The sequence below is a fragment of the Anser anser genome (assembly GCF_964211835.1).
Source record: "Anser anser genome assembly, chromosome: Z".
In the NCBI taxonomy this organism is placed as follows: Eukaryota; Metazoa; Chordata; class Aves; order Anseriformes; family Anatidae; genus Anser; species Anser anser.
In genome coordinates, this window is record NC_139723.1 from 44378921 (window position 1) to 44404146 (window position 25226).

General features: G+C 40.5%; 2 protein-coding genes across 10 annotated transcripts; one reads left to right on the forward strand and one right to left on the reverse strand.

Moving 5' to 3' along the window:
* Positions 1–1375: 1375 nt before the first annotated feature.
* RMI1 (RecQ mediated genome instability 1) lies at positions 1376–5030 on the reverse strand. Of its 3 annotated transcripts, XM_083817630.1 has the most exons (3): positions 4878–4895; positions 4684–4723; positions 1376–4149 (listed from the first exon to the last, which is right to left on the reverse strand). In XM_083817630.1, the coding sequence occupies exon 3, from the start codon at positions 4119–4121 to the stop codon at positions 2262–2264; it is 1860 nt and encodes a 619-aa protein (XP_083673756.1). In that variant the 5' UTR covers positions 4122–4149; positions 4684–4723; positions 4878–4895; the 3' UTR covers positions 1376–2261. The 3 variants fall into 3 exon arrangements, with proteins under 3 accessions (XP_083673756.1, XP_083673757.1, XP_083673755.1); XM_083817631.1 differs by lacking the exon at positions 4684–4723 and having other exon boundaries at positions 4892–5030; XM_083817629.1 differs by lacking the exon at positions 4878–4895 and having other exon boundaries at positions 4684–4823.
* Positions 4863–24673, forward strand: HNRNPK (heterogeneous nuclear ribonucleoprotein K). Of its 7 annotated transcripts, none has more exons than XM_083817636.1 (16): positions 4863–4999; positions 7064–7143; positions 7249–7328; positions 8022–8119; positions 9506–9562; positions 11086–11129; positions 12054–12126; positions 12702–12815; positions 13829–13957; positions 14441–14748; positions 15096–15150; positions 19348–19398; positions 22671–22692; positions 22770–22852; positions 23193–23362; positions 24150–24673. In XM_083817636.1, exons 3-16 carry the CDS (start codon positions 7280–7282, stop codon positions 24181–24183), a joined length of 1287 nt encoding a protein of 428 aa, XP_083673762.1. In that variant the 5' UTR covers positions 4863–4999; positions 7064–7143; positions 7249–7279; the 3' UTR covers positions 24184–24673. The 7 variants fall into 7 exon arrangements, with proteins under 7 accessions (XP_083673762.1, XP_083673764.1, XP_083673759.1 ...); XM_083817638.1 differs by having other exon boundaries at positions 24211–24673; XM_083817633.1 differs by having other exon boundaries at positions 7249–7327; positions 8009–8119.
* Positions 24674–25226: the final 553 nt, after the last annotated feature.

Below are 25226 nucleotides of genomic sequence, written 5' to 3' on the forward strand. Positions count from 1 at the left end.
AAACAAAACAAAAAACCCACGTGTAATGCTTCTCATTAATTCTGAAAGCTTAAACACAGATCTGGAATCATCACATGCCAGAAAATTGTCCTGAAATATCTGCAGAGCAGTCAAGTGCTGAACAGCTAGCAGTACTTAGATTTATGTTGTTGCTTACACTTGAGAACATGCACAGAAGCCTTCCGGGAAGAACATTCTGAAAAAGAAGACTAGTCCACTGCGGGAGGGAGAGAAGGAAAAGTCAGAAAAGTAACACAGTGCCTGTAAGGCAGGGGGAGGGAGGGAAGAGGATGGAAAGCACGTGAACTTCTTTTAGCAGAGATGACTAAATGTTAACATAAATACAGAAAAAGAGGTGCGTGTGACTTCAGGTGGTCAGTTGAGACAAAGATAATACTAAATACAATCCTGTGTAAGTGCTTTGAATGGCTTTGCTCTTGCTTTGAACAAGTAAAATAAAGTCCACAGACTATTTGTTTCGCTCAAACTTTAAGGACTCCTCTTCTTTCTCATGGCAAAATCAATACATGAAATGAAATGAAGCAGTTTCTACAACACAAAGAAATGTAAAAGGTTTCCATAAAACTGCACTAGAAGATTAGTCAGCTGTTTTACCTTTCAAGGGGTTAACATGAGATGAAGGTTGGTCAGTTCCCTGTTAAGAAGCAAGTATTTCTGAAACAATCAAAGCCCCAGCAACATAGGTTCCACACAGCCAAAAGTTTTTGCTGTTATGGTTCTAAGTGACGCACAATTCCCAGCAGACTCAGGAAATAAAACCAAGCGACTCTCAGCATTGTGGTTTGCCCAGGTTCTCTTCAGAGGGGAGCGGGAAAGGGGAGGAGAGGAAGGAAAGGAACACAGGAATTCATAAATTTCTAAGTTGTTGGAAACAAAACCCAAGAAGGCTCATGCCTTACAAAGCTTTCCCTTCCTCCACCCCCCTCCGTTTTTACTTTACTTAGCAAATTATCACTACTTTTTCTTAGGTCACACAGAGTCCCAAAGGAAGCCTCTCCACTGGGGACAAAGCAGGGAGGCAATAACGACAATCTCACAGCAATTCCCAGTGGTCTAGCAGACATTGTTTAGATAAAGAAAATGCCACAAAAAAAATGGAAAAAGAATAATGACAATCCAAATGAAAACTTCCTCTCCCGACTACTGCTTTTACATTCTTTACAAACACATTCAATCAAGACTGCACGGACTTCTGCTGTCATTGGTCTCCAACTCCTGAAAGAATTTAGAATTGTACTAATTTCAAAGAAAATCTTCAAATTGAAGAGCAAGGAAAAGGATGAGAAGAAAAGGAAATAACAACAACAAAACAAACAAAAAAACATTTCTGAGACTCTATACACTGAACAAGACATTTTTCTTTGAAAATGACTTTAATATGTTTACTTTTATACATGCTAAAAGCAAGAATTAAAAAAAAAAAATTAAGGCCAACATTAAGTACACAACAGATTTGTAGCACAAATATTTTAACTACTCTGTGGAGAGACTAGCTTAGCAATAACTTTAAGAGCTAACAAATAAGGCTCAAAATTAGTATCATTAATTAACATTAACAAGCCAAAAATCTATTATAATAAAATTTCTCCATTTATTAACAGAAAAGAACGATTGTAACAAAAGATTTAAACATATTTGGTGAAGTTTTTAGCTTTGTTTTGCCCTTTTTTTGTTTTTAAAGTACACAGCTTTTAATCCCATTTGTGTTTGCTTTTTAATACATGAGTATTGGGAAGAAATACTTTTTGCTTTTCTACACTTCAAGTTCCTGCACACTCTGTATCAAGTTGGCATAGTCAGACGTACTCACATCTAAACAATAATTCTTTGTTTAAATTTACTCAACTGCTTTCCTCCTACAGCTACCTTTAAAAAAAAATCAGGTAAGTAACCTTTTTCAAAAACTGCAAGAAAAGAGCTGGTTTGTTATTTATTATTCACTTCCTGACAGTCTGCTCCTCCAGATCACCACTTACGGACGTGTAAAATTTTGCTGAATGAAAATGATGCATGAACATTTTAAATCCGGCTGGAACTATTTGAAAATTAATTTCAATACTACCATCATAAGAAACAAGCTGCTAAATTCCTCCCCCTCAAGTCGTCTCCTCCTCTAATAGTGGAAATAGTTTTTCTACTATTTTCCCTGAAAAAAGACATACTACTTAGCCTTAAAATTTAACTTTCAACAGTCCCTTGGGGAAAATAGTTACATCTAATGTGTGCAAACTTGCAGACTATTATTTATTTAAACGTTTTTTCAATTGTTCTAGGTGCCTTGTATCAACATCCTGTAGAATTATGACAGTGGCTTTAGACTGAAATGGATTAAACTCTATAGTCATCAAACAACAGAGATCTATCAGTTGTTTTTGACATTTCTCTAAACCATCCTTAATTTTCCCATGTAAAGCTGGATATTTTCTCAACATATTCATTTCAAGCACTGAAAATCCTATCAAACTTGTTAGAATATCATCAGCAAAATTTACTTCAAGATACGCTGAACCATCAGAAATTTTTCCCTTTATACCCCAGGACCCATTACTGCACCTGAGGTTTCCAGTGAGAGTTACAATAAAACACTTAACTTTCACAGTTGTGACAGCTTCTGGTTTCTTTGCAAGGAGAACGGAAAGGTATGTGAAAGGTGGAGAATCTAAATCAAGGTCACAAGCTTCTACTGCTCTGCAAGGAACAGTCTGCATATCATACTTTGGCTGATCTGCTTCTGGATCAGTTTTTGAGAAAGATACAGGATCACTGTGTAACTGCCTGCTGTCAGAAGCGTGATGTGATTTACATCTGTTCTCATCTAAGTCGTTATCACTCTGCCTTTCTTCATGAGGATTTTCCAAAGAAAAAAACGCAGAGCTGCAGGCCTGATGTACACTGTTATGCCGTGAAAAGCCTTTCATACTATTGCCATCTCCAGCAGGTACTGTTCTTCCAAAAATCTTTTGCTTGCTGGTAGCTTCTACAGGCTTCTCTCTTTCACGCCCTTCATCTCTTCCAGAAGTGCCATTTAAAGATGAATCACTGGAGTTTCTACGTCTATGTGGAATCCTCTCTTTCGTTAAATCGATGCTTCTGTTTGTGACCACTCCTGGCACTTCTTCCAGCTCTCTTTGGATCTCTTCTTCCAGAAGAATGTCATCTTCCAAAGGAAAATCATTTAACTCCACAGGAGTTTGTTCACGTGACTGAGAGCCTACTGACACTTGTTGCAATGTATTCTCGTTGCGTGCAGGGAGTGAACCTGAGGCTGTATTAAAAATGTTGCTTCTACTCCAGTATCCACTTTCTGAAGACGTTTCGTTGTTTAAAATAACTCCATTATTTTCATCAAGACTGGCTAAGAGCTCTTCATCTGAAGGGCCTAGAGTCTGTTCTAACTCATCCAAAGGACTGAGAACAATTTGTTCATGACCAGGTTGTCCAACAGAATTAGGGTTCTCAGCTTCTCCAATTAGTCTAGCAAGGACTCTTTCCTGGGAATACTCCTCCAGAAGAGTATCCACTTCACCCCCTAACAGTTTCACATTTTCTGGTTTAAGCAAAAGGACTCCAAGACGATACGCAACACTACCATGTAAAGTGATTTTTGTTCCTGGAGGAAGATCACTATGGAGGACCGGCACCGGTTGGTACTCCATGCCCTGAATTTGATGTATCCCATCAGTTAGCTGCAGCATCAGCATTCGAGTAGGCTTTGCTTCCCAGGGCTTCGGGAATGCCTGAGTATTGGCTGTTACTTCTTCGTTCACAGTACTTTTCCCTCTTATCTTCTGCAACTGGGAATACGCTGGCTGGCTAACATCAACCAGTGAATCGATCTGTATGGAGTAAAAGCCAGACAGCTCTCCTTTGGGAGCATCCAAGATGCAATCAGGCAAAATCGGATATTCTAAATCTCTTAGATCTGTAAGAAGCCATTGCTCAAATACCTGCTTGTTAATCTGAGCTTGACTTAAGTTACTACCACTGTTTTCTTCCTGGATCCAATTAATGCACGCTTCCAACCATGTCAAAGGGACCTTAACGTGCCACGTGGATGAAAGCCAAGTTTCCACTCTTGCTGCAGTGTTAAATGTAGACATTTTCTTTTAAGCTAGAAGAGTGAAGTCCCTAGAAAAAAAAATAAACAGAAACACGTTTACTCTCTGCAAGTAGCTGAATTTATGATAGGGCTCTCACTTGTACAATACAGCAATTTGCCCTTGATTCAAAGTTCAAATATTCTAAGAGTGGTAACATAGAAGAGATTTAAAATAGATACTCTTCTGTGGATACTAAATATAAGCACGTATTTCCAATACTTGAAGAAGTAAGCTTCAATTGGCATAAACAGTCTATGAGAGTATGAGGTAAGCGTCACAGAGTATCAGGAAAGCATCAAGATCTCTACAGCCAACCCCGCTCGGCGATTTCTGCTTTCTTGTTGATTTAATTACAAGCACACCACTGAGGCCCTCCTGGCGCAGACAGGAAGGCCAGACCGAATGAATATGAAAGACGACTCCTGGTCATTTAACAACCAGAAGCGAGGACAAAAACGGCTTTTTCCCTGTTTGCTTGTTTTATTCTGGGCGCTGCCGCTAACACCCAACTGACCTGAGCAGTTCCCAGCAGAAACCGCCCCCACCCCCCCCCCCCACTCACCGCGGCCCCGGGCCCGACGCCGGTTGCTGACGGGAGGGGTTGGGGGGGGGGGGGGGTGTTGCAGCCCCGAAATGCCCGCGCACGCCGCCAGCCAATGGCGGCCTCGCGAGGTTTCAGGTCTCGCGAGAGCATCGCCCCCCCCCCTTCCTCCTCCTCCTCCTCCTGCCTTCCCCCCCCCCCCCCCCAACCGGCGCTGGGCAGCGGGCACCGGGCGGGGTTTTCGCAGACGCCATTTTCTCTCCCCGCGGCCGCGGCCCGCTCGCGCTTCCCTTCGCCGCCTCCCGCCGCCGCCCGCGTCGCGGCCGCCGCCCGGCAGGTGAGGGGAGCGGCGGGGCGGCGCGGGGCCGTGCGGAGCGCCGCGGGGCGGCGACCGCAGCCCTGCTGTCGGAGCCGGGGCCTGCCTCGCCGCGGGCCCGCACGGAGGGCGGGGCGGCGCGGGGCCGTCCCTCCCCTCGGCGCTGACGGGCGGCCGCCTCAGCCAATCGGGCGGCGGCGGGGGGGCGCGGCGGGGCCAATGGGGCGGCGGCGCTGTCGGCGGTGCGCGTTGGCGGCGGCGGGGGCTGCTCCCCTTTCTCTCCCGTGCGCGGCGGGGCCGGCGGCGGCCGCAGGTAACGGGGGAGGGGGGAGGAGGCGGAGGAAGGGGGCTGAGGCGGTTGGGCCGAGGGCGCAGCGCCGCGAGGGCCTCGCCGGAGGAGAGCGGGGTGACCCCGCCGCCCCCCCCCCCCCCCTCCGATAACTCCGTGACGGGGCCTGCGGCTGAGGGGAGGCCGTTGAGGGACGGTTGGGTGCGGCCCGTGCCCGTGCTGCCGGCGGCGGGGCCCCCACCCCGCCCCGGTGCGGGTCTGCGCCGCCGGGCGCCTTCTTTTGTGCGGCCCTGGGCGGGGGGGGAGGCGGAGGTGGGGGTGAGTCTCCTTGTGACCGCGTGGTGCTGGCGGCTTTTCCGCTCCCGGCTCCGCCTAGCAGCGGGCAGGCGCCATTGCAGCCGCCGCCGCCGCCATTTCTGCTGGTCCCCGCCGCCGGGGAGGGGAAGGGAAGGGGAAGGAGGAGAAGGGGAGGGGAGGCCGGGGCTGCGGGGTTATGTAACGCCGCCTCCGCCCCGCCCGCCGCACCGGCCGGCGGGGAGAGGGAGAGCGAGGGGAGCGGACGGGCTGGGGCTCGGTGCCGCCGTGCCTCGGCGCTCTGCCCTCTCGGTGTTTAAATATATTAAAAAATAAAAATAACATCGCGTTCGGCGGGCTAATCCCGCAAAGTCGATTTGCAGAGCACAGTGAGTGGGAGCACCTTCAATACACGTGACTGGGGGACACACGGTTAGGAGGGGATGAGCACGCAGGAGCTGAAAAGATTAAGCCCTGTGCCGGTGTGTTACGTCTCGTTCCATTCCGCACAGCCCTCAAATCGCTGGGATGGTCAGAAGTAAAACAACCAGGGTCCGAAAGGGCTATGTGAACCTTGTAAAAATCCCTCTTCACTCGTATTAGTGTTTTGGCAACGTGTGGTTGAGGCTCCGTTAGCTCACATTAAGCATGCACGGAAAGGCCAGCGCGTTCTGTGAAGGCAGTTGCTCAGCAGCGGCTGGCTGTGGTAGGCTGAATGCCTCTCAGCAGTGCCTGTTGTTAGCCTGCACAAACGGGGTAACTATAACAAATGAACAACTAGCTGAGAGTGCGTTTAAAAAGTTCAGTCTGTCTCACTTATCTCCTTCGTGGAAACCAGAGTGAGCGTCGACTGTTTCTTGAGGAAATTGAAATTACACAATAAAATACTGTTTGAGATACAGGTTTGTTCCGCAGTGCTGTTGTAGAGATGTGTTTTTGGAGAGAATAAACTGTAAAATAATCTGTTCTGTCTGGGCTTTTAATGTAACTTAGAAGTGTTCCCAGACGGACTGAACAAAAGAAAGTATGCTGAAAAGCCAATTAGTACATTGATACAGGATTGATCAAATAAAAAAGGTTAAAAAAAATAATGCTGACAGTTATCAGAGAACTTCTTTTAATTGGAAATTGTTTAGAACTGACATCAGGAACACATTTTTGCACAGCATCCTTTTAAAAAGTGAATTCTAGATATGTCATATAACATGTTGAAAATAGAGGAACCATGTTATTCTAAGTATCCGAAAATCTTTGTTAGTAAACAAAATTACTTAAAACTAGCAAATGACTGAAAACTGCCTTAATTCAGACTGTAATTGATTATCTGTAAATTTACACTTACAATATTTCCTCTTAGAGGAGTGTTTGGCCTTGGTACGTTTTCTCATTTATTAAGAAAAGCTCTGCAATGAAACTCAGGTCAAACATCTGTTTTTCTGTCTGTAGCGAGAATCGTAGCTGTAAGTGAGCAGAGACATAACTGATCTATGCTGTTTTCATAGGCTCGTGAAGCAATAGGCTGTTGGATTTTGATCCCGCCCAGAATACTCGAGTTTTTCCTCCGCAAGGATATATAACAGCGGTAAGTTCCAGAGGCAGGCATTTCTTTTCGCTTTTTCTCTTTAGTAAAATGGGCAATTTGCCTTTTCACAAAATAGGTATGCTAGCTCTAATATTCTTCCAACAGGTTTTGTCTGCCCACCTAGGAAAAAGAGGTAATGGAGACTGAACAACAGGAGGAGACCTTTACCAACACAGAGACAAATGGTAAATTTTTTAAAGGACTATTTCTTTCTAAAAAGAACCCTTCAAAATATTCTTTAAAAGATTTTTTAATGCTTTAATTGTATGAAATATGCTTTTCTTGGCATTAGTTTTGCATTCTGCATTAAATGTATTCATATTTGATTAGCATGTGTTGCATGCTTTTGAAGCATGAAAACATAATTTTTCTGTGGACGTGTTTTAGAGAGAGCATAAGTAGCTGTGGGTATGTAGAAATACTATTAGGCATATTTTTAAACTGTGTTTATTGCAGGAAGTTAGGGTGTTAGTGTTGAGTTGGTTCGTGACAGTTTTTCCAAACAGTTTTTGAAACACTGCTTTCCTGTTATTTCACTGTTACTTTGGTGTTGGACAAACTACCTTTGAACTTTCCAGTTGAAAGATTTTTTTTCAATTGTGTTTAAAAAAAAAAAAAAAAGTCGATGGTGCTGCACTGTTTTAAACAGCGCGTTGTGAATATGTCAATAACTAATGTGGGTATGGTATGTAGGTTCATAAAGTAAAAACCTGTCTCCCTGATGTGGATACTTAAAGTAGACATCAGAAATTAATGCTGAGCTAATTGGAAGGAATGTGCTAGGAATACAGAGCATAAACATGACATCCGTTCCATTTTATCGTGACTTAGAAAGTTAAATAAATGTTTGTGTTTCCCCCCTATGGACCTCTCTACAGGCAAACGTCCTGCAGAAGATATGGAGGAAGAACAGGCCTTCAAAAGATCTCGGAATACAGATGAGATGGTTGAATTGCGCATCCTGCTTCAGAGCAAAGTATGCTTTTTATTATCACTCTGTTGTTGCTTATTGTGTAGCTAAAGTCAGTGGTGACAAAATGTATGTTGGGATATATTTTCAGAAAGAACATTGACACTAAATATAAATAGGAAAATTTTTAATTGTGCACGAGTAGTAGTAGAATAGTATTGTGATAGAATTTTCTTCAGTGATCTTCTAAAGGTAAGTCATTGAGGATCTGCAGATTTATTTTTAAGGGCTCTGCTTTCTGAAAAAATAAAACAGCAGAAATGAACATCTGTTTTTCTTACATTTAAGTGGGAGGTTGTTATTTCAAGGGGGGTGGTTGTGTGTTAGTCTTCAGAAAGGAAGCGGTTTAGAGGAACGATCAGCTAGTGATTATTAAGTACAGTAGGTAAGATGAGAACTCGTCTGGGATCTTAGTAATTTTTCCCTGACCAATTTCCTAAATCTATTCAAATGTACAGACAGGAAGAAATGTGGGAGTAATGCTGCAGGGATAGCAATAGTTTCATTAGCTAGTGTGAACGGTTATGGTAAAGTTGCCGAGTATGAATTTTGTCTACTGTTTACATTTATTAAACATAATTTATGTTGTTTGAAGTATCTCACTGTTTTGTGTTGGCATGGGGGAGTATTATCTTAACTCTGTGTGGCATTTCTGACCAATAGTCAAGTTGCGTGGAAACATTTGCGTGCTGTTAGCCTCAGGTATGAACCATTTAATAAAAGCCATACTTTCTGCATGTAGTCCTTGAAATAACCTGGTAAAAATGCGGTTTTGCAATTACTCTTCCTTAATACCTGCTAGTTTATTCCCGATGCTTTTTTAGAAACCTACATTGAGACAAAGGAGATGTTAACAGTCACCTTTCCAAATGTACTAATCTGAAAAGTTAGTTGTCTTACATAGGTATAAACAAAAGTAGCCCCTGAAATTGTCAAGAAACACTTGCAGTGCAAAATTGACCGAATATAACACTTCAAAAGAAAATAATAAATTAGGGAAATCACTGACGTTCATAACGTTCATGGAATTCCTTTCTTTTTTTTTTGTCAATGGTCTCAACTATGAGACTGTTCTAACATGGGTGGAATTGTCTAGAAACTTGAATTTGGAATTGAAATAATACTAGTTGCAAAACTGAATATTCTTCTAGCTAAGTGCAGTGGTAAGAGCCGTTGGTCTTTTTTTTTCTTATGGACCGGCTTTATCAATTTGTTCCTATTTGATTTGAAGCTTTCAAAAGAAGAACAAGTACCTGCCTGCTCTTTCCCTTCCCTTCCCCTCCCCTCCCCAGCCGACAGGGTAGGGTAGAGTAGTACAAAAATAGATGTATCATTCTTATTCTGGATACAGTCTGTGTTGGCCAAGTGTAACTTCTGAAAATTCTTTTCCAGAACGCTGGAGCAGTGATTGGAAAAGGTGGCAAAAATATTAAGGCACTTCGTACAGACGTGAGTATATATGAGTTTGAACTAATCTAACACCAATTCTTTCAGAGCACTACATCGAAAGCTTGGTTGCGTGCAGTTTTAGAAATGGGACAATTCAACTCTAGACATCAATATTCTAGTTACAAGCCATTTGTAATACTTGTTAGAGTAGGTAAGTTAGTTCTTCAGTTTGTACTGTAATTACAGCCCAGCTTGACTCATGTGGGAGGAGAAGTTTACATTAAACCTCTTCTCTTTTGAATAGGATTCCACTAAATTACACACTTCAAATGACTTAACATCCTAATGAGAAATATTGACAAAGCTTAATACCCTTAATTGTACCATTTCCCATATGTGTGAATCAATTATAGTGCTACTGAAACCATTGCAGGTGGCTGGCTTAACCCAGTGATAGAGGAATTCTTCAACTTCCTTTAAAAAAAAAAAAAAAGAACAACCTCCCCCCCACCCCCCCCGGCCCCACCCCCAAAATGGCCCATCTGTTCCTTAACAGCTTGCACATCAAACACAAAAACATTAATGTTAAATTTGCTTGATTAGAGTATAGGTATAGAACAGCAAAGAAACATTTCATTCTGTTACTTGGAAGTATTTTTAAACAGTCATGACTTATATGCCTATTCGCATTTTATAGTGGGTTGACTCTTGTGATTAGACACATGTTCTACGTTAATGTTACGTATTTATAAAACTTGGCAACGCTTCTTAAATTCTGTTTGTTTACACTCTTGCACTTAACATCAGCTACAATTTCAACAGTTTTTTTCAAGCAGTACTCTGTTCAACACAATATTTGGTAATATGTCATTGCAAATCAGTTCCAACTGAGGTCATAAACTACAGCAACTTCCTAGAACTGAGGTTGAAGCTGAAATGGTCAGGAATCATACATACGCTCTCTTTGGCAGCTAATGGTTTTTTCTTTTTTGTTGTTTTTTTCCTTCTTTTTTTTTTAAAGTAAATCAATACATCCACCTAAGTCCAGATAATTTAGTTTGGTCTGGAAAACTAACTTTCCCAATTTGCCCGAGGATTCAGTAGTATCAATCTCGACAGGTTTTGTGTCTACCCTCATGAGCCAGCCTGCTTACTGAAACGTCATACGATAACAGTAAAAAGTAGTTCAGTCAGATCAAGTGACTCATTTTTAAGGTCCATACTGTTAAGCCACAATCGATGTAGCAATCCGTTATTGCGTTAGTCTTCAGAACAACTTAAGCTTGTTTCATTAATTGAGAGTAATGAGTATAGTTTGTATTAAATTAAAATTTATTGCTTTTCCCCCTTTTCCCTCTCCTTGTTTTTTTGGCCATATATCTCCGTTGCCCATGTACTGGATCGACTTGCCCCTGCGTTGCCCACCATGACGTTGGCCCATCCGCCCCTGAACGCCCATGTGAAAACCCTGGTTGGCTATGCCCAAAAATGTGCTCGTTGCCAAACGGGTACCATACTTGACAACTTCCGATTGAATACCCATGCCCAATGCCAACATCCACGAACGCCAATGACCAATGCAGTACAATGCCAGTGTTTCAGTCCCAGACAGCAGTGGCCCCGAGCGGTATGTCCCAACAGTTTATGCCTCACTGCCTGATTAGAAAGAGAGAAATGTATTTTATTACCTGCCTTTTATATAATTAAATAGTATCCCCTTATAGACGGTGTATTGTTTTTTTCAAGTTTTCTGTCTTATTTTCCCCATTAAGTCTTTTTGTCACTGAACTTTTACGTGAGTTGCCCACCCAAACAATCCACTAATTTTATTTCAATGGAAGGAGCACAGCTTCAAGTGTTGCATATTCGCTGCATTGTAAATCAGATTGTTTCAAAGTAGTCTCTCGCTCTGTCTTTGTGGCCCACCTTGCTCCCTCAACATTGCCTGTTCATAATTATTTCTGATGAAATGCTAACTCTGGTTCACTTTCCTTCACTTCTCATTTGTGTTGTCTTTTTTTTTGTCTTGCATTTGTATTTGTTTTCTTGCAGAGCCCATTAGTAATCTAATTTCTAACTGGTCTCATAACCTTACTCCAGATACAGTGTTCACCACTTGCATATCCCCACTTTTACTACGAGAAGGTGTGCCAGTTTTACCAATGTAATAGCGAGGGTATCCTAAATTAGTGGTGGCGGGGAACATGAATATTCACTTCTACTTTCAGTTCTGCGTCAATTTCTTGCCCACTTAATCTAAGCCCTTCCAAAAGTCCTTTCTTTCTCTCTTTCTTTCTCTCTTTCTCTCTCTTTCTCTGCAAGACCTACCAAGTCTTTAATGTATCAACCATACATATTGGGCATAAACAAAGAAAGATGCATGTGTTCTAAATTCAGTAAACAGGTTTACTTTAAATGGGGAGTATTAACTGTAAGTTCTTCTGTGTAGCAAATCTTGTTAGAATGTTGTGTATGAGTATGAATACAAAATTTACTTTTACTTTTTCTTTTCCACCATCTCTGTATTGTCTGGCGCTGTGGCTTCTGACAGCATCTTGAGTATAAGTGCAGATATAGAGACAATTGGAGAAATCTTGAAGAAGATTATCCCTACTTTAGAAGAGGTATGTATCTTAACATGCTTCTTCCTTAGAGGTGTGAGGCTTGCTTTTAAAACGATCATTCTAGATGATTTGCTGCTTACTTTAATACATGAAATTAGAAAATAAACAACACAACCCTTTTAAACAAGGGGTGTGACGGTATAATCCTCTAACTACATGATGGTGTCTTTTTTGGTAGAGGACAGAGAGGGTCTTTAATTACTAAATGAATATTTAGAACAGCCTTCCCCTCCCCGTGGCTTTTTGAGCACTTGCCTCCTAATAGGTTTAGTTTGAAGTTAGCTCTATGGTAATCTGTATCCTGCCTTGGTTTTGAAAGCATTAGAGTGTCTGGTATCTTCCTAAATGTGTATAGAAAGTGTGCAGTGTAATAAAAGTAAGGAAAACTGATTTGACGTCAGTTCATGTTCAGGCGAGGTGCTAGTCTGTCAAGGGAAATACAGGTATATAATCAATAAATTAAGTTATACCACCATGTGTGGTGGGGAAAAAAAAATCCTGAACAAAACCCGAAATTATTTTAATGTATTGAGGCTAACATTTTTATTCTTTTTCTTTATGCGTCTTTCATGCAGTATCAACACTACAAAGGCAGCGACTTCGACTGCGAATTAAGACTTCTTATTCACCAAAGTCTGGCAGGAGGAATTATTGGCGTCAAGGGTGCTAAAATCAAAGAACTCAGAGAGGTACTGTTTTCTGTTGTTCTTGATTCAAATTCTGTTCTATAAATAGCTTAGTGGTTTGTGTTCATAAAGAGCAAGTGTAAGTATTTTCTGTGCAGTAATTCCTTTTGAACGTACTGCATATGTGATTTCTGTGTTCTGAGATGAATCTGAGTTGAAACTTCAATGCAAACCTTCAGAAATAAAGAGGTGGTTAGTAATAGAGCTTAAACTTTCTTTTCAAGCTTTTAAGCAGTGTTAGTGGTGGAGTAGTGTTTATAAAGGATCATTTTTTGATGAAAATGGTGCTCATCACTCCTAGAAGGAGCTGCTGCCTAGACCAGATTCCTTGGAGTAGCTGGATATGAGAAACGATTTAGTTTTTTTTTTTCTCCCCACAAACTTTCATGATGGTAGTTCAGTATATGTCTGCGTATCATTCTGAAACTTGAAGATCATTGTTTTCTTTAAGTGAAGGAATGAGGTTTTCTCCTAAAGAACTAATGGTCTCTGTGAATTTAAAGACCTGTGTTCTCTGTCCTTCGGTGGCATTGTGCTAGAGGCCATTTCAGGTCAGTTCAGGTATAAGCTGATAAACCTTTGTGTGGGCTGAGGAAGGCAAGATGGCTAGACATAATTCCAGCAACATTGCTGTCTTGCATCAAAAAAATGTTTTTCATGTCACATGAAGGTTAATAAAACATGAGCTTCCAGTGCATATGCGATCCTTTTCCTAGTATTTAATTGAAATATGGCGAACATAAGACATAATGGAAAGAAGAGAAAAATTGAGCTTTTTCCTTCTTCAGACAAAAAGATGTGATCACAAAGCTTTTAAAATGTGTATTCCTAAAAGCAAATTTGTTGTGGGAACTTTAAAACAAGCAAGCACTTGAAGTGATTGGGAATTCAGTTGTCTTTTGGATTGATTTTATTTTTCTAATTAATACGCATCTTAACCCATTTTTATTTTTGACAAGTTTATAAAGTTGTTTAATTATATTTTTTAAATCTTGGCTACTTTTTCTTTTCAACAGAACACTCAGACTACCATTAAGCTCTTCCAGGAGTGTTGTCCTCATTCAACTGACAGAGTGGTGCTTATTGGTGGAAAACCTGATAGAGTTGTTGAATGTATCAAGATTATTTTGGATCTGATCTCTGAGGTAATGTTCATTAAATTTAATTTTATTCTTTCTTTGGTATGCGTGAATGCTAAGGATTGTGTGATTGGAACATTGCATCTTTCAGTTTCCATTTTGAGTTCAGTACCTCCCACTTTTCCAGCAACAAAGTGTTGGACTGTTACCACTTTTTGAATTTACTGCTGTTTCCTAGAATTGTGGCGCAACTTACGGGAGAGGGAAGCAATTTTTTGTACTAGTGGTCCATTAGTCACGCCTTGCCTGTCATTAAGATTCAAAAATTGAAGAGGGAGACAAATACCACTGATAAGCAACAGCAGTTTTTCTGTTGTAGCTAAGTTCCCAGGAAAACACATTATCTCCTCTTTTCTTACCAGCATTGTGAAATCAAAAATAAGTTCTAAATGCATAAGTTCACTTCTATACATGTAATATATTTAACTAAATATGCTAATTACAGTGGTGCTAACTTGCTAACTGGGGGGTGGTGTTTATTTGTTTTAGTCTCCGATCAAAGGACGGGCCCAGCCTTACGATCCCAATTTCTATGATGAAACATATGACTACGGTGGCTTCACGATGATGTTTGATGATAGACGGGGACGTCCGGTAGGCTTTCCAATGCGTGGGAGAGGAGGTTTTGATCGAATGCCTCCTGGTCGTGGTGGCCGACCTATGCCTCCGTCAAGAAGAGATTACGATGATATGAGCCCTCGCAGAGGACCTCCACCACCTCCGCCAGGTCGTGGTGGCAGAGGTGGCAGCAGAGCTCGTAACCTTCCTCTTCCTCCTCCTCCACCTCCTCGTGGCGGGTGAGTTGTTGCATAAAGGCATTGTACAAAACTCAAGTTGTGTACCGTCTACTGAATTGTATTCATGTTCCTAGTGTTTGTTTCACACTTCAATGTTGGTGGTGATTATGCAAGATTGTGCGCAGATTGCTGTGGAGTATTTGGAAAAGTATAGGAATTTATTTGCTACTCTGTAGCAAACTGCCAGGACTGTGATCAGTAGTTGTGTAATGCCCTTTGTTGTTCATGACTTGGCTAAATTAGTTAGAAATAAAGGCGTGTGAGACTCAGGAATGTGAAAATCTGAATTGGAATATATAAAACTAGTTTACAGTGTGATTTATTTGCTGCTGCTTTTTTCATTTTAGAGATCTGATGTCTTATGACCGAAGGGGCAGACCAGGAGACCGTTATGATGGAATGGTAGGAGCTTAAAATTTGGTTTGTTGCATTTCATTAATGCACTGAATGCCTGAATATACTGTTGCTGAACACAACCACTTAAATTGGGGACATGCATAGTTCTGAAATTTTGATGTGATCAGAATGACTTCTCTATAAAAATGATCACTCCTGTGTAGGAGTGTTGGAAGGATAAAGAGTATCTGAGATGTGATCCGTTTTCTTTCTTTTCCCCCCCGCCATCAGTGACACAAAGTTTGACTTTGCTCTACTCTGTAACTTTTCTTCTCTGGCTATCTTTTTTTTAAGAGAATGGCAGAAGTAGGAGTTGGTAGGTTTCTCAGATGAAGAAAACATGTCAGAACAGTTCTCTTAAATTGTTTGGTTCATAGAAGCATTCTTAATGCATATTTTGGAAAACATGGAATAACACAGAATGTAGAGTAGTACCAGTGAAGAGCTCTAGGTGATCTTGGAAGATGATTGCTCTTTTAATCAATTTTTGTCTATCTGATGGTTTCTGTGGTTGCAAAAGCTGTCGTAATTCCGTATGTTACGAAGCCAGGGTCACTAATAAGTTGAATGCTAAATGAAATTAGGTACATTTAATCATGTTAATGCTAACATCTGCTTGAGGGGAGAACAAGTCTCATAACTTCTGGAAAAGGGTACCCTTCTGTGCCGTACTCTGAGTACAGCTTCCCCAGCAGTCATGTTCAGTTGTACTAGATTCCTGGAAAGAATTATAGGTGTTCGTGCTAACCTTTTTTCTAACTTTGTTGGCCACTGTTCTTAAGATGGCAGATGAGATCTTAAATTTTTGTATTATTAAATGAATGAACAAAAAAGAGGAGGCATCAAATTGGGCTATCTAAATGGGCTTTACACACTTCCTCCTGGAAATAAGACTGGAAGTACATATTACAAGAACATTGGATATTCACTAGAAATGTGAAAAGGAAAGAGTTGCACTTCCTGCTAGTCAATGTCCTAAAAAATTGGAAGAATCGAGAAATATGCCTCAAGTTCTTTATCAGTATTTATATGTTTACGAGATCAGTTTTTGTGTTTTCACACTTTAAGCTAGTAAGGTTCATGCCAGTGCATATAAACCAAGTAAACCGCCCTTGTCTGGGTATCTGGCTGAGCACAGTCCTGACCAGCTGTATTCTCAGACAGTAATGTGTTCTAGTTTTATTCCATTCCAGGTAGAATAGAAAATCCATTTCGTCTGACTATTAGCAGGTTGACTGTTATTTTCTTGATATGAATGTTGACAAGTAAGTGGAATCATGTCTGCTCACTTCTTGTGTTCTAAAAAACAATTTTATTCACAGCAAAGCTCCTCATAGTTTTGGCTGCTTAATGCCCAGTTATGATAGTCTGCTTCAAGTGGGGACTGCTCCTCAACACAAATTGTGTTTAATTTCTAGTTTTCGTTAACCATAAGCATGGTATCCTACATGGCAGACAAGAAGTTTTCATGTGGGTTGTGAGGCTGGAGTTGGAAGTGTCGTGGTGGACACATAAGGTCTTCCTATGCCACCATTGGTTTCATACAAAAAATATTCTGTAGCAAAACACTGAAAGTGAACATCATTGTGAATTGTTAAGTAATGCATGGGAAAGGCTGCTTTCAGACACCATAAATACTATTTAGAACAGCTTCTATTTTACATAGATATTGGAGATATTGAATTTACAGAAATCCTCATATTTTGCTGGTTCTCCCAGTAAAGGAGAAAACTTGCAGTAGTGAATTAAGTCTGAATGTTGAACCATTAATTTTATGGGATTCCTGAGATAAGACAAAATTGACAGCCTTGTAGATTCTGAGGTGCAAATAACTCATTTTTATTTTAAATGCTAATTTCCCTTGCCGATGGAAGCCTGGATTACAGTTGTAAACTGTTGGAAAAAGTTGACTGGATTTACTACCTTTGTTCTGAAGGTTTTTCCTGAACAACAGCTCTGTGTTGTTCCTGCAACAGAAACAATATGTTTCAGTCTGCAGCTACTCCAAATCAAATGCATGTAGACTGCAAAAAGTATTCTGAAAACAGGGGGGAAAAAATTTCTTTTTAATGTCCCCATTCACCATTGGTCTTTCAGATGCGTAACTGAACACAAACATATAGGTATGGGTGGAAAGTAAGGATGTTGTGCATTAACCCCAGTAGGCAGTGAATCACCACACAGCAGCCCCTCACTCCCCCTTCTGTGGGATGGGGAGAGAACTGAAAAGATAAAAATGTGAACTTGTGGGTTAAGATAAAGACAGTTCAAGAAGTAAAGCAGAAGCTGCACGTCAGGAAAGCAAAATAAGGAGTCTGTTGGCTACTTCCAAATGGCAGGCAGATGTTTAGCCATTTCCAGGAAAGCAGGGCTCCATCATGGCTAATGGTTTATTGGGAAGAGAAATCTTGCAATTCCCAAAGTCCCTCCCTTTCTGTCTCCCCAGCTTTTGTTACTCAGCACAGTGTCATGTGGTATGGAATATACCATCCCTTTGGTCAGTTTGGATCAGTTGTGTCCTGGCTGTGTCCCCACTCAACTTCTCACACACCCCCAGCTTACTCTTCAGTGGGGCAGTGTGAAAATCAGAAGAGTGTGACTCTGTAAGCGCTGTTCGTCAATAACCAAAACGCTTGAATGTTACCAGCACTATTATCATCATAAATCCAAAGCATAGTACTATACAAGCTGCTGTGAATAAAATCAACTCCATCCCAGCCAAAACTAGTACAGAGGTGGCATTTAAACAAGCGTTCAAAGCCATTTTGTTCTCTCTTTTTCCGTTGCCTCTTTTTAGCTCATTTGCTAAGGTACTACAGCTTTTTAAATAGTAAACATTTTAAAAATTGGAATTAATAAAAAAATTTAGTTGGAATATGTCTCTTAAATGTACTATATATTCACAAACTTACATGGAGTGCGTCTCCTTTTTTTAACGTGCTTTTGCTCCTTCAGATACTTCCTAGTTCTTGATTTTTCTTAGCATATGTATGTATGTGTACACACATCTCTGTATAAACACTGCAGAAAAGTTTCATGCACTTAAAAATGCAAAATAATCTTCATGTTTAAGAGATGTGACATGAAGCATGGAAAATTGGTAGAGTATTTCACATCTACTTATCCAGCTAAATGCTGGAAATATTGTAAGAAAATTTCACTCTTCTATGTAACTCAATTTTGAGAGAGTGTTATGGTAGCAGGTTTTGACATGAATGAGGACTGCTGCATCTTCTCATTAGGTGTAAAAGTTAATAAATTACTATTTATACTAAAGTCTTTGCCTTACCCCAGTGGTGTTTCCAGTAGTTGTTCCATAGTACCAGCAGTCGTTAGCACAAATTAGTTTGTAGATTCTGTTGTGTCTTAAGATATCCTGCACTTAGTGTTTTAGAGACTGTTTTTAGGTTGCACAGATGAACTTTGTATTTCAGTGTGCTACTTAAGTTCTGTTTTACATAATTTTTAACCCTGCAAAGGAATCTACAAACTATTTTTGAATCATTTGCTGATTTTTCAATATTTTTTCTAGAATTTTGAAAGAACAGAAAGCCATAATCTTGTGTTTTAAAAACATAAATTTCTGATGTAGTTAGGCAGCAGTATATTGCTAGCATATTTGCTATATGAGATACATAGAAATGAATTAATAGAACATGAAAAGCAATGTCTTTACTACTTGACCTGCTGTTGGCATCAAGGTAATCACTGATAGAGTTAACCAGTTTACTCTTATTACTTAGAAGTCATATCTAATTTAGCTTTAATAAAAGCTTTTTTTTAAAAAAAAAAAAAAAAAGCCCATAGGAGAAACGCAACTTTGGTATCAGAGTAACGCTTTTTGATACATAGCTTTAGCACTCTAAGATGTTCTTAAGAAAAAATCTAAAAGCAAGCAAAAAAAAGCCTGTTCAAACTTTGCTGTTAGCTGTCTGGTCACAAGAGGAAAGTGTTACACCACAGAAAGAGGGAAGAAGTTACTGTGACCAGTTACAGTTCCCTTTAATTGAAAATAAAAGGGAACAAGTCTTGTAATTGTCTTAAGCTTTTGAATCCTTGGTGTAGTATAGGTGTAGTTCAGGAAGATGTTTCCCCGTACCTGTTTGTAGGGTGTTTGCTTGCCAAATTACCTACAAGTCTCCATGATATGGATGGAATTTAGATTTATTTCCTCTTTTCTTCCTATTTTGTTTTGTCTGGAAGATGATGCAGTGTCATGTGGATGCCTGTGATGACATGCAGCCACCAGAGCTGGTGAGTGTCTTCAATTTCTTTTTATTTTTTTTTTCAAAATTGTTTTATTGAACTGGTTAGTTGGTAAAGGAATTTCTTGAGCTTGAATACAGTCAGTAGCAGCTTGCGTCTGCTGAAAATCCCAACACTGCTCTTCTTACTCAGAATTTATTGGCAGTTTGTCCTAACGGTGAGTCCTGTACAGGCATGTAATATTAAGAGATGCGGAAGTATGTGGCAGCACAGCCAAAAGAGAGGAACTTTTCTGTTGCATCGCTTCTTTTGTACGTCATTTTGGCATTCTAAACAGTAATGCTTTCTGCATAACTGATGCACTGTGACTGCACACATTTAGGTTATATATTTTGGTTCAACTTCATTGTGTTGTGTTTTTTCATATATCAAACAGGGAATATTTAAAGTAGCCTTTTACTTAAACTTGTGAATAAACTGCCAGGCTTTATTATCTTTGTATGTGAGAATATTCCATTTGATTGGAAGGGACAGGTTTGAAGAATGAAAGTTCCAGCAGGGTTCAAGTGTTCTTGCTGTCAAGTTGTCAAAAGTACTGCTGCATACTAAACATCAGTTCTTAGCTCACATAAACACTGCAGCTGTAATTACTTATCTGTTGTCAAATTCATGTGCTGTCCTGTAGTTTCAGGAGGAGAAGCAGAAATGGTAAAGGAAAGGAGTATAGTTCGGCTGAAAAAAGTGATTCTGTCATAAATATCAGCAGTATGCTGTTCTGGTTAGCTTCTCAAGTCTTAAGTAGTGTCCCTTATTCTCTTGTATTTTGCACTTTACTACAAACGCTGTTTTGCTCAGTTATAATCTGTAATTCTAAGCGATATGATTATACAAAATGGGTTAGTTGAGAGACGGGCAAGGAAAGGCTGAGAGAGCTGGGGCTGTTAAGCCTGGAGAAGAGAAGGCTCGGGAGATCTCGTCAATGTATGATGTCAGTGTACCTGAAGAGAGGTTTGACAGAGGATGGAGCCAGGCTCTTTCCAGTGGTGCCCAGCACCAGGACAAGAGGCAGTGGGCAAAAACTGGAACACAGGAGGTGCCCTCCTGATCATGAGGAAGCACTTTCATGCAGTGCAAGTGATGGAGCACTGGCACAAGTTACCCTAGAGAGGTTGTGGAGTCTCCCTCCTTGGAGATACTCAGAAGCCATCTGGGCATGGTCCTGAGCAACCTGCTATGGGTGCCCCTGCTTGAGCCAGGGGGTTGGACCAGGTGGCCTCCAAGGGTCCCTTCCAACCTCAACCATTCTGTGATAAGCTTAACATTTTGGTCCAAATAACTTCCATTTTGATGATCCAAAAAGGTAGCAGGTAAAAATAGTTTTTTTTTTTGGAAACATTATTGCATTACAACTTCTGTAAACTGGTAGTTGGAATGGGTTGACCCTAGCTGACTGCCAGACTCGCCAAGCCGTGCTCTCACTCTCCCTCCTTAAAAAGACAGGGGGAGAAAATAAGGTGAAAAAGCTCACAAGAAGAGATAAAGACAGGGAGATGGCTTACCAGTTACTGTCATCCAATTTGGGGAAGATTAATTTATTGCCACTTCAAAACTGCGTAGCATGGTGAGAAACAGACAAATACTAAAAACACTTTCCTCCCCCCAGGTCCTCTTCTTTCCAGTCTCAGCTTCAGTCCCTCAATCCTGGGTCTTCTTCCTCCTTCCCAACTCAAGCAGTGCAGGAAGGATGGGCCATGCTGCTCATAACAGCTCCTCTCTGCCACCCCTTCCTCCTCACGCTTCTCCCTGATCCATAGTGGGGGCCCCTCCCTCAGGATACTGTCGTGCAGGTCGTTCCTACAGGCTGGGGCTCTTCACAAACTGCTCCAGAGTGTGCCCTCTGCATGGGGTACAGTCCTTCAGGAACAGACTGCTCCACTGTGGGTCCCTCATTTGACACAGTTCATGTCAGAAAAAACTGTCGGAGCTGTTCTGTATGGTCCACAGTTCCTGCCAGGATCCTGCTCCTGTGTGGGTTCTCCATGGCCTGCAGCTTCCTTCAGGGCACATCCACTTCTTGTGACATGGGGTCTTCCGTGGGCTGCGCTGTGAATATCTTCTCTGACATGGTCATCCATGGGCAGTGTGGGGGCAACATCGTGCTCTTCTCCACAGGCTGCTGGGGAATCTGCTCCGGTGCCTGGAGCACCTCCTGCCCATGCTGCCCCCCTGCCATCCTTCTTCACTGGCCTTGGTGTCTGCAATATTGTTTCTCTCACATTTCTTTTCTGTACTCCTGTCTGTCACAGCTGATGGACAACATCTTTTACCCTTTTTTAAATATGGTGTCGCAGAAGTGCCACAAGCTCTGCTTCTGGGTTGGTTCAGCTCTGGCCAGCAGTGGGTCTGTTTTGGAGCCAGCTGGAACTGGCTGTATCGGGCACAGGGACAACCAAGGTTTCTTCTCACAGAGGCCACCCGCACAGTCCCTCTGCAGTTGAATTCTAAAGAACTATGCTTATCTATTCTGTGCTTTTATAGGAAAACAACTAAATGAGTTTTTGTTTGTTTAGAAGGTACTAGGTGGAATTAAATACTTGATGTCAAGTACCAGTCTGCAAATGCTAAAAATAAGCCGTGAGTGCTCGTTGCAGTGATTTGGATTTGGTACTTGGCTGTTTTAGCAGAACAGAAATAACTTGTGTCATGATTGTCTGTTTTAAGACAGAAAGGACTGTAGTTTAGTTTGAATTGAGAGACAAGTTACAGAGCTACATTTATAGCTGAGTTGTGTTTTCCTGAAGATGTAGGATGAGTGATGTAGGAGGACTGACAGTCACTGGTAAACTTCTGGTCCTCAAACTGAGGCTTTCGTCTCTCCTGAGCTACATTGGTAGTGTGAATAAAGCTGTACTCAAATCTCCTGATTTGAAAGTTAGTTCAGTCATGGGTAGGTAAGCATCAAGAGCTGTCTACCAACAGCTGAATTTGTAAGATTGCTTGGTAAACTGGTATAGCTAGATTGTTAATGTCATTTTCTGTTGAACTAGAGGTTTTGACAGGCAGGTAGACTTGGCAGTGCTAGGTTAATGCCTGGACTTGATGATTATAGAGGTCTTTTCCAACCTAAATGATTCTGTGAGACTTCTACCCCTTTTTGTTTCTGGTCTGCCCTCTTTTCCCCGGTATGCCTTTGGCAGTCAGGTGGTGGGTTAGGATTTCTGTGTAAAATAGACTCAGCAGTTAGTAGTGTGTTACTGAACATGAAAAGATGTTAATGAAGCATGGCTATTCACTAAAGTGTTTTTTTCTTTCTGTTACAGTTTGAGGGTGGCTCTGGATATGGTAAGTTTTTATACAGAACCTTAATAAGTAATTCGTTAAGAAGTTACTGAAGAGCTTGATGCATACGTTTAAATCAGACTATTCTTATGCAGGGGGCCGTGGTTCATACGGAGATCTTGGTGGACCCATCATCACAACACAAGTAACGATTCCCAAAGATGTAAGTAAAGTTAACTTACTTTCAATCTGTTTCTTTTAAAAAAAAAAAGTCACAGAGATGCACAGAACAATTTTATTAATAATCAATGTTGAGTAATAAAAATGGTATATGTAACTTTTTTCCTTTTTTTTTTTTTCTTCATATGAGCAACCACTTGTTCTAATTTTATCTCACCTGCATTTCTATACTTAATATTGCAGGAAATGTTTTGAGGCTTTAAAAGAGTAAACTGCCATTGCAGCTCTTGAAGTCATGGAAGCTACTGAAATAGTGCTGGGACTTTTGTTTCTGTTTTCATAGCGAAATATCAGGAAGTGACTGCTTTTGTTTTCTCTTCTAGTTGGCAGGATCTATTATTGGAAAGGGAGGCCAGAGAATCAAACAAATACGTCATGAGTCAGGAGCTTCGATCAAAATTGATGAACCATTAGAAGGCTCAGAAGATCGGATTATAACTATTACAGGAACACAGGACCAGATACAAAATGCACAGTATTTACTGCAGAACAGGCAAGTTGAAAGCTTGATGTTGGCCTTTTTGTCGATTTTACATTGACTTTCTTCCTGGTACATTCTGAAGTTCTCTGTGATACGGTTTTTAGAAGGCAGGTTTTAAGTAACTATTTGAACCTAACCTCTCCAGTAGTAGTTCTGCCATGATTCTCTTCTGTTCTCCATTCTAACTAAAACGAAGACACCCTCAAAACTAATCTTGCTGGAAGACACCTTAACCAAGCAGTCCTCTCATTTCTCTGGTGAAAACTGCTGCAAAAAAACCTACTTGTAATAAATTACATAGAGCCTGTAGAAAATGTAGAAGATTTCAGTGGATGTTGGTCTAGTTCTGTGTGGAAGACTAGTGATTTTGTTGTTTTTAGATAACTAAATTGACAACAAATCACAGTCTGCCATATGGCACAGATCATGCCTCTACAGGACAAGTTGAAATCGATTTGGTGCTGTTATGCAGCATTTCACACCTTGCTGGCATTACTTTGTCTTTTCTGCCAAATACTAACAGCTTCAGATATAACTTGCATAGTTTTTCTTTATTAACATGTTAGGTATCATAGCAGATTTTACTGTTTAACTTGAATGTTGGCTTTAGATTACTAATATGTAAATGTGCCTAAAATATTCATATACGTATAACTTTTAGCCATTAATCTTCTATGATTATTTTTAAATTTATTACAAACTTGTAATTTAATCTTTTCTAAGAATGTCATTATGAATGTTGATGCAAGATGTATGGTCAATCATTCTAATACATGCTTTTTTCTTTTTTCTTTTATAGTGTGAAGCAGTATGCAGATGTTGAAGGATTCTAATGCAAGATTATTTTTTCTTTTTTATAGTGTGAAGCAGTATTCTGGAAAGTTTTTCTAAGACTAGTGAAGAACTGAAGGAGTCCTGCAACCTTTTTTTTTTTTATCTGCTTCTGTTTAAAAAGCCAACATTCCTCTGCTTCATAGGTGTTCTGCATTTGAGGTGTAGTGGAATCTTTGCTGTCCACCAGATGTAATGTTTTAGTTCTTTACAAATATTTGGGGGGAGGGAAAGGGTGCGCGAGACTAACATGAAATTTTGAAACAGCAGCAGAGAGAGTGAATTTTATTTTTGTTCATTGTTGGTGGTAAATTGTAATGTTTCTCTGTAACTATTGTGAACACCCTGCTTTTATGTACACTGTACTTTTTTGAAGGGGGCAGAATGCTGGTAGTCCACGTGTCCCTGGCATCCTTTGAGAGCAGTGTGCAGAATGTAATGCTCTTTTGTAAGAAACGTTTTATGATTTTTAAATAAATTTAGTGAACCTACTCTTGGTGGTCATCTTTCTTTAGATATAAATAAGGTGATATCTAAAATCGATACACTCTTCTTTTCTCCCCACAAGAAAATGCATACATGACAGTTGCTGTTAAGCTTGCTCTTACGCTTCTTTGATATAGATGGAGTTCTGTGTTCTTGACAAATTAAAGAAACCACGTGAAAACAATGGCTCAGCTTTGCTGTTTGGGAAAAAAATGCAAAAATACTCATGCAAACTGTGTGTAAAATTTGACTTTTTTGCAAGTGTTTGGCCCTCTTTGCAGTACATATATATATTGGTGACAGTATATAAATAAAATATTTAAAAACTTTGTGATGTCACTGATTAAACAGTGGTAAAGTACACCTGGTTTTATGAAGCTTGCTTAATGCAAATAACACTTAGAAATGGCAGTTGGTGTACCATTACGGAATGAATTCTAGTTGTTTTCAGAGCTTTCATTTGTATAAGGTAAATTGGCAAATGGACAGTATATAACTCTGTAACTTGTTTTTCATTGTATTCAAAACTTAACCTTGTTTGATTTCCCTGTTGTATGTT

Bases quoted from the DNA above. Each gene is read 5' to 3' on its own strand.
- RMI1 (XM_083817631.1), bottom strand. From the start codon at position 4,121: ATGTCTACATTTAACACTGCAGCAAGAGTGGAAACTTGGCTTTCATCC.
- HNRNPK (XM_083817633.1), top strand. From the start codon at position 7,280: ATGGAGACTGAACAACAGGAGGAGACCTTTACCAACACAGAGACAAAT. The intron at 15,151-19,347 runs GTAGGAGCTTAA...TTTGTCTGGAAG, and splicing joins GAGACCGTTATGATGGAATG to ATGATGCAGTGTCATGTGGA. The intron at 22,853-23,192 runs GTAAGTAAAGTT...TTTCTCTTCTAG, and splicing joins AAGTAACGATTCCCAAAGAT to TTGGCAGGATCTATTATTGG.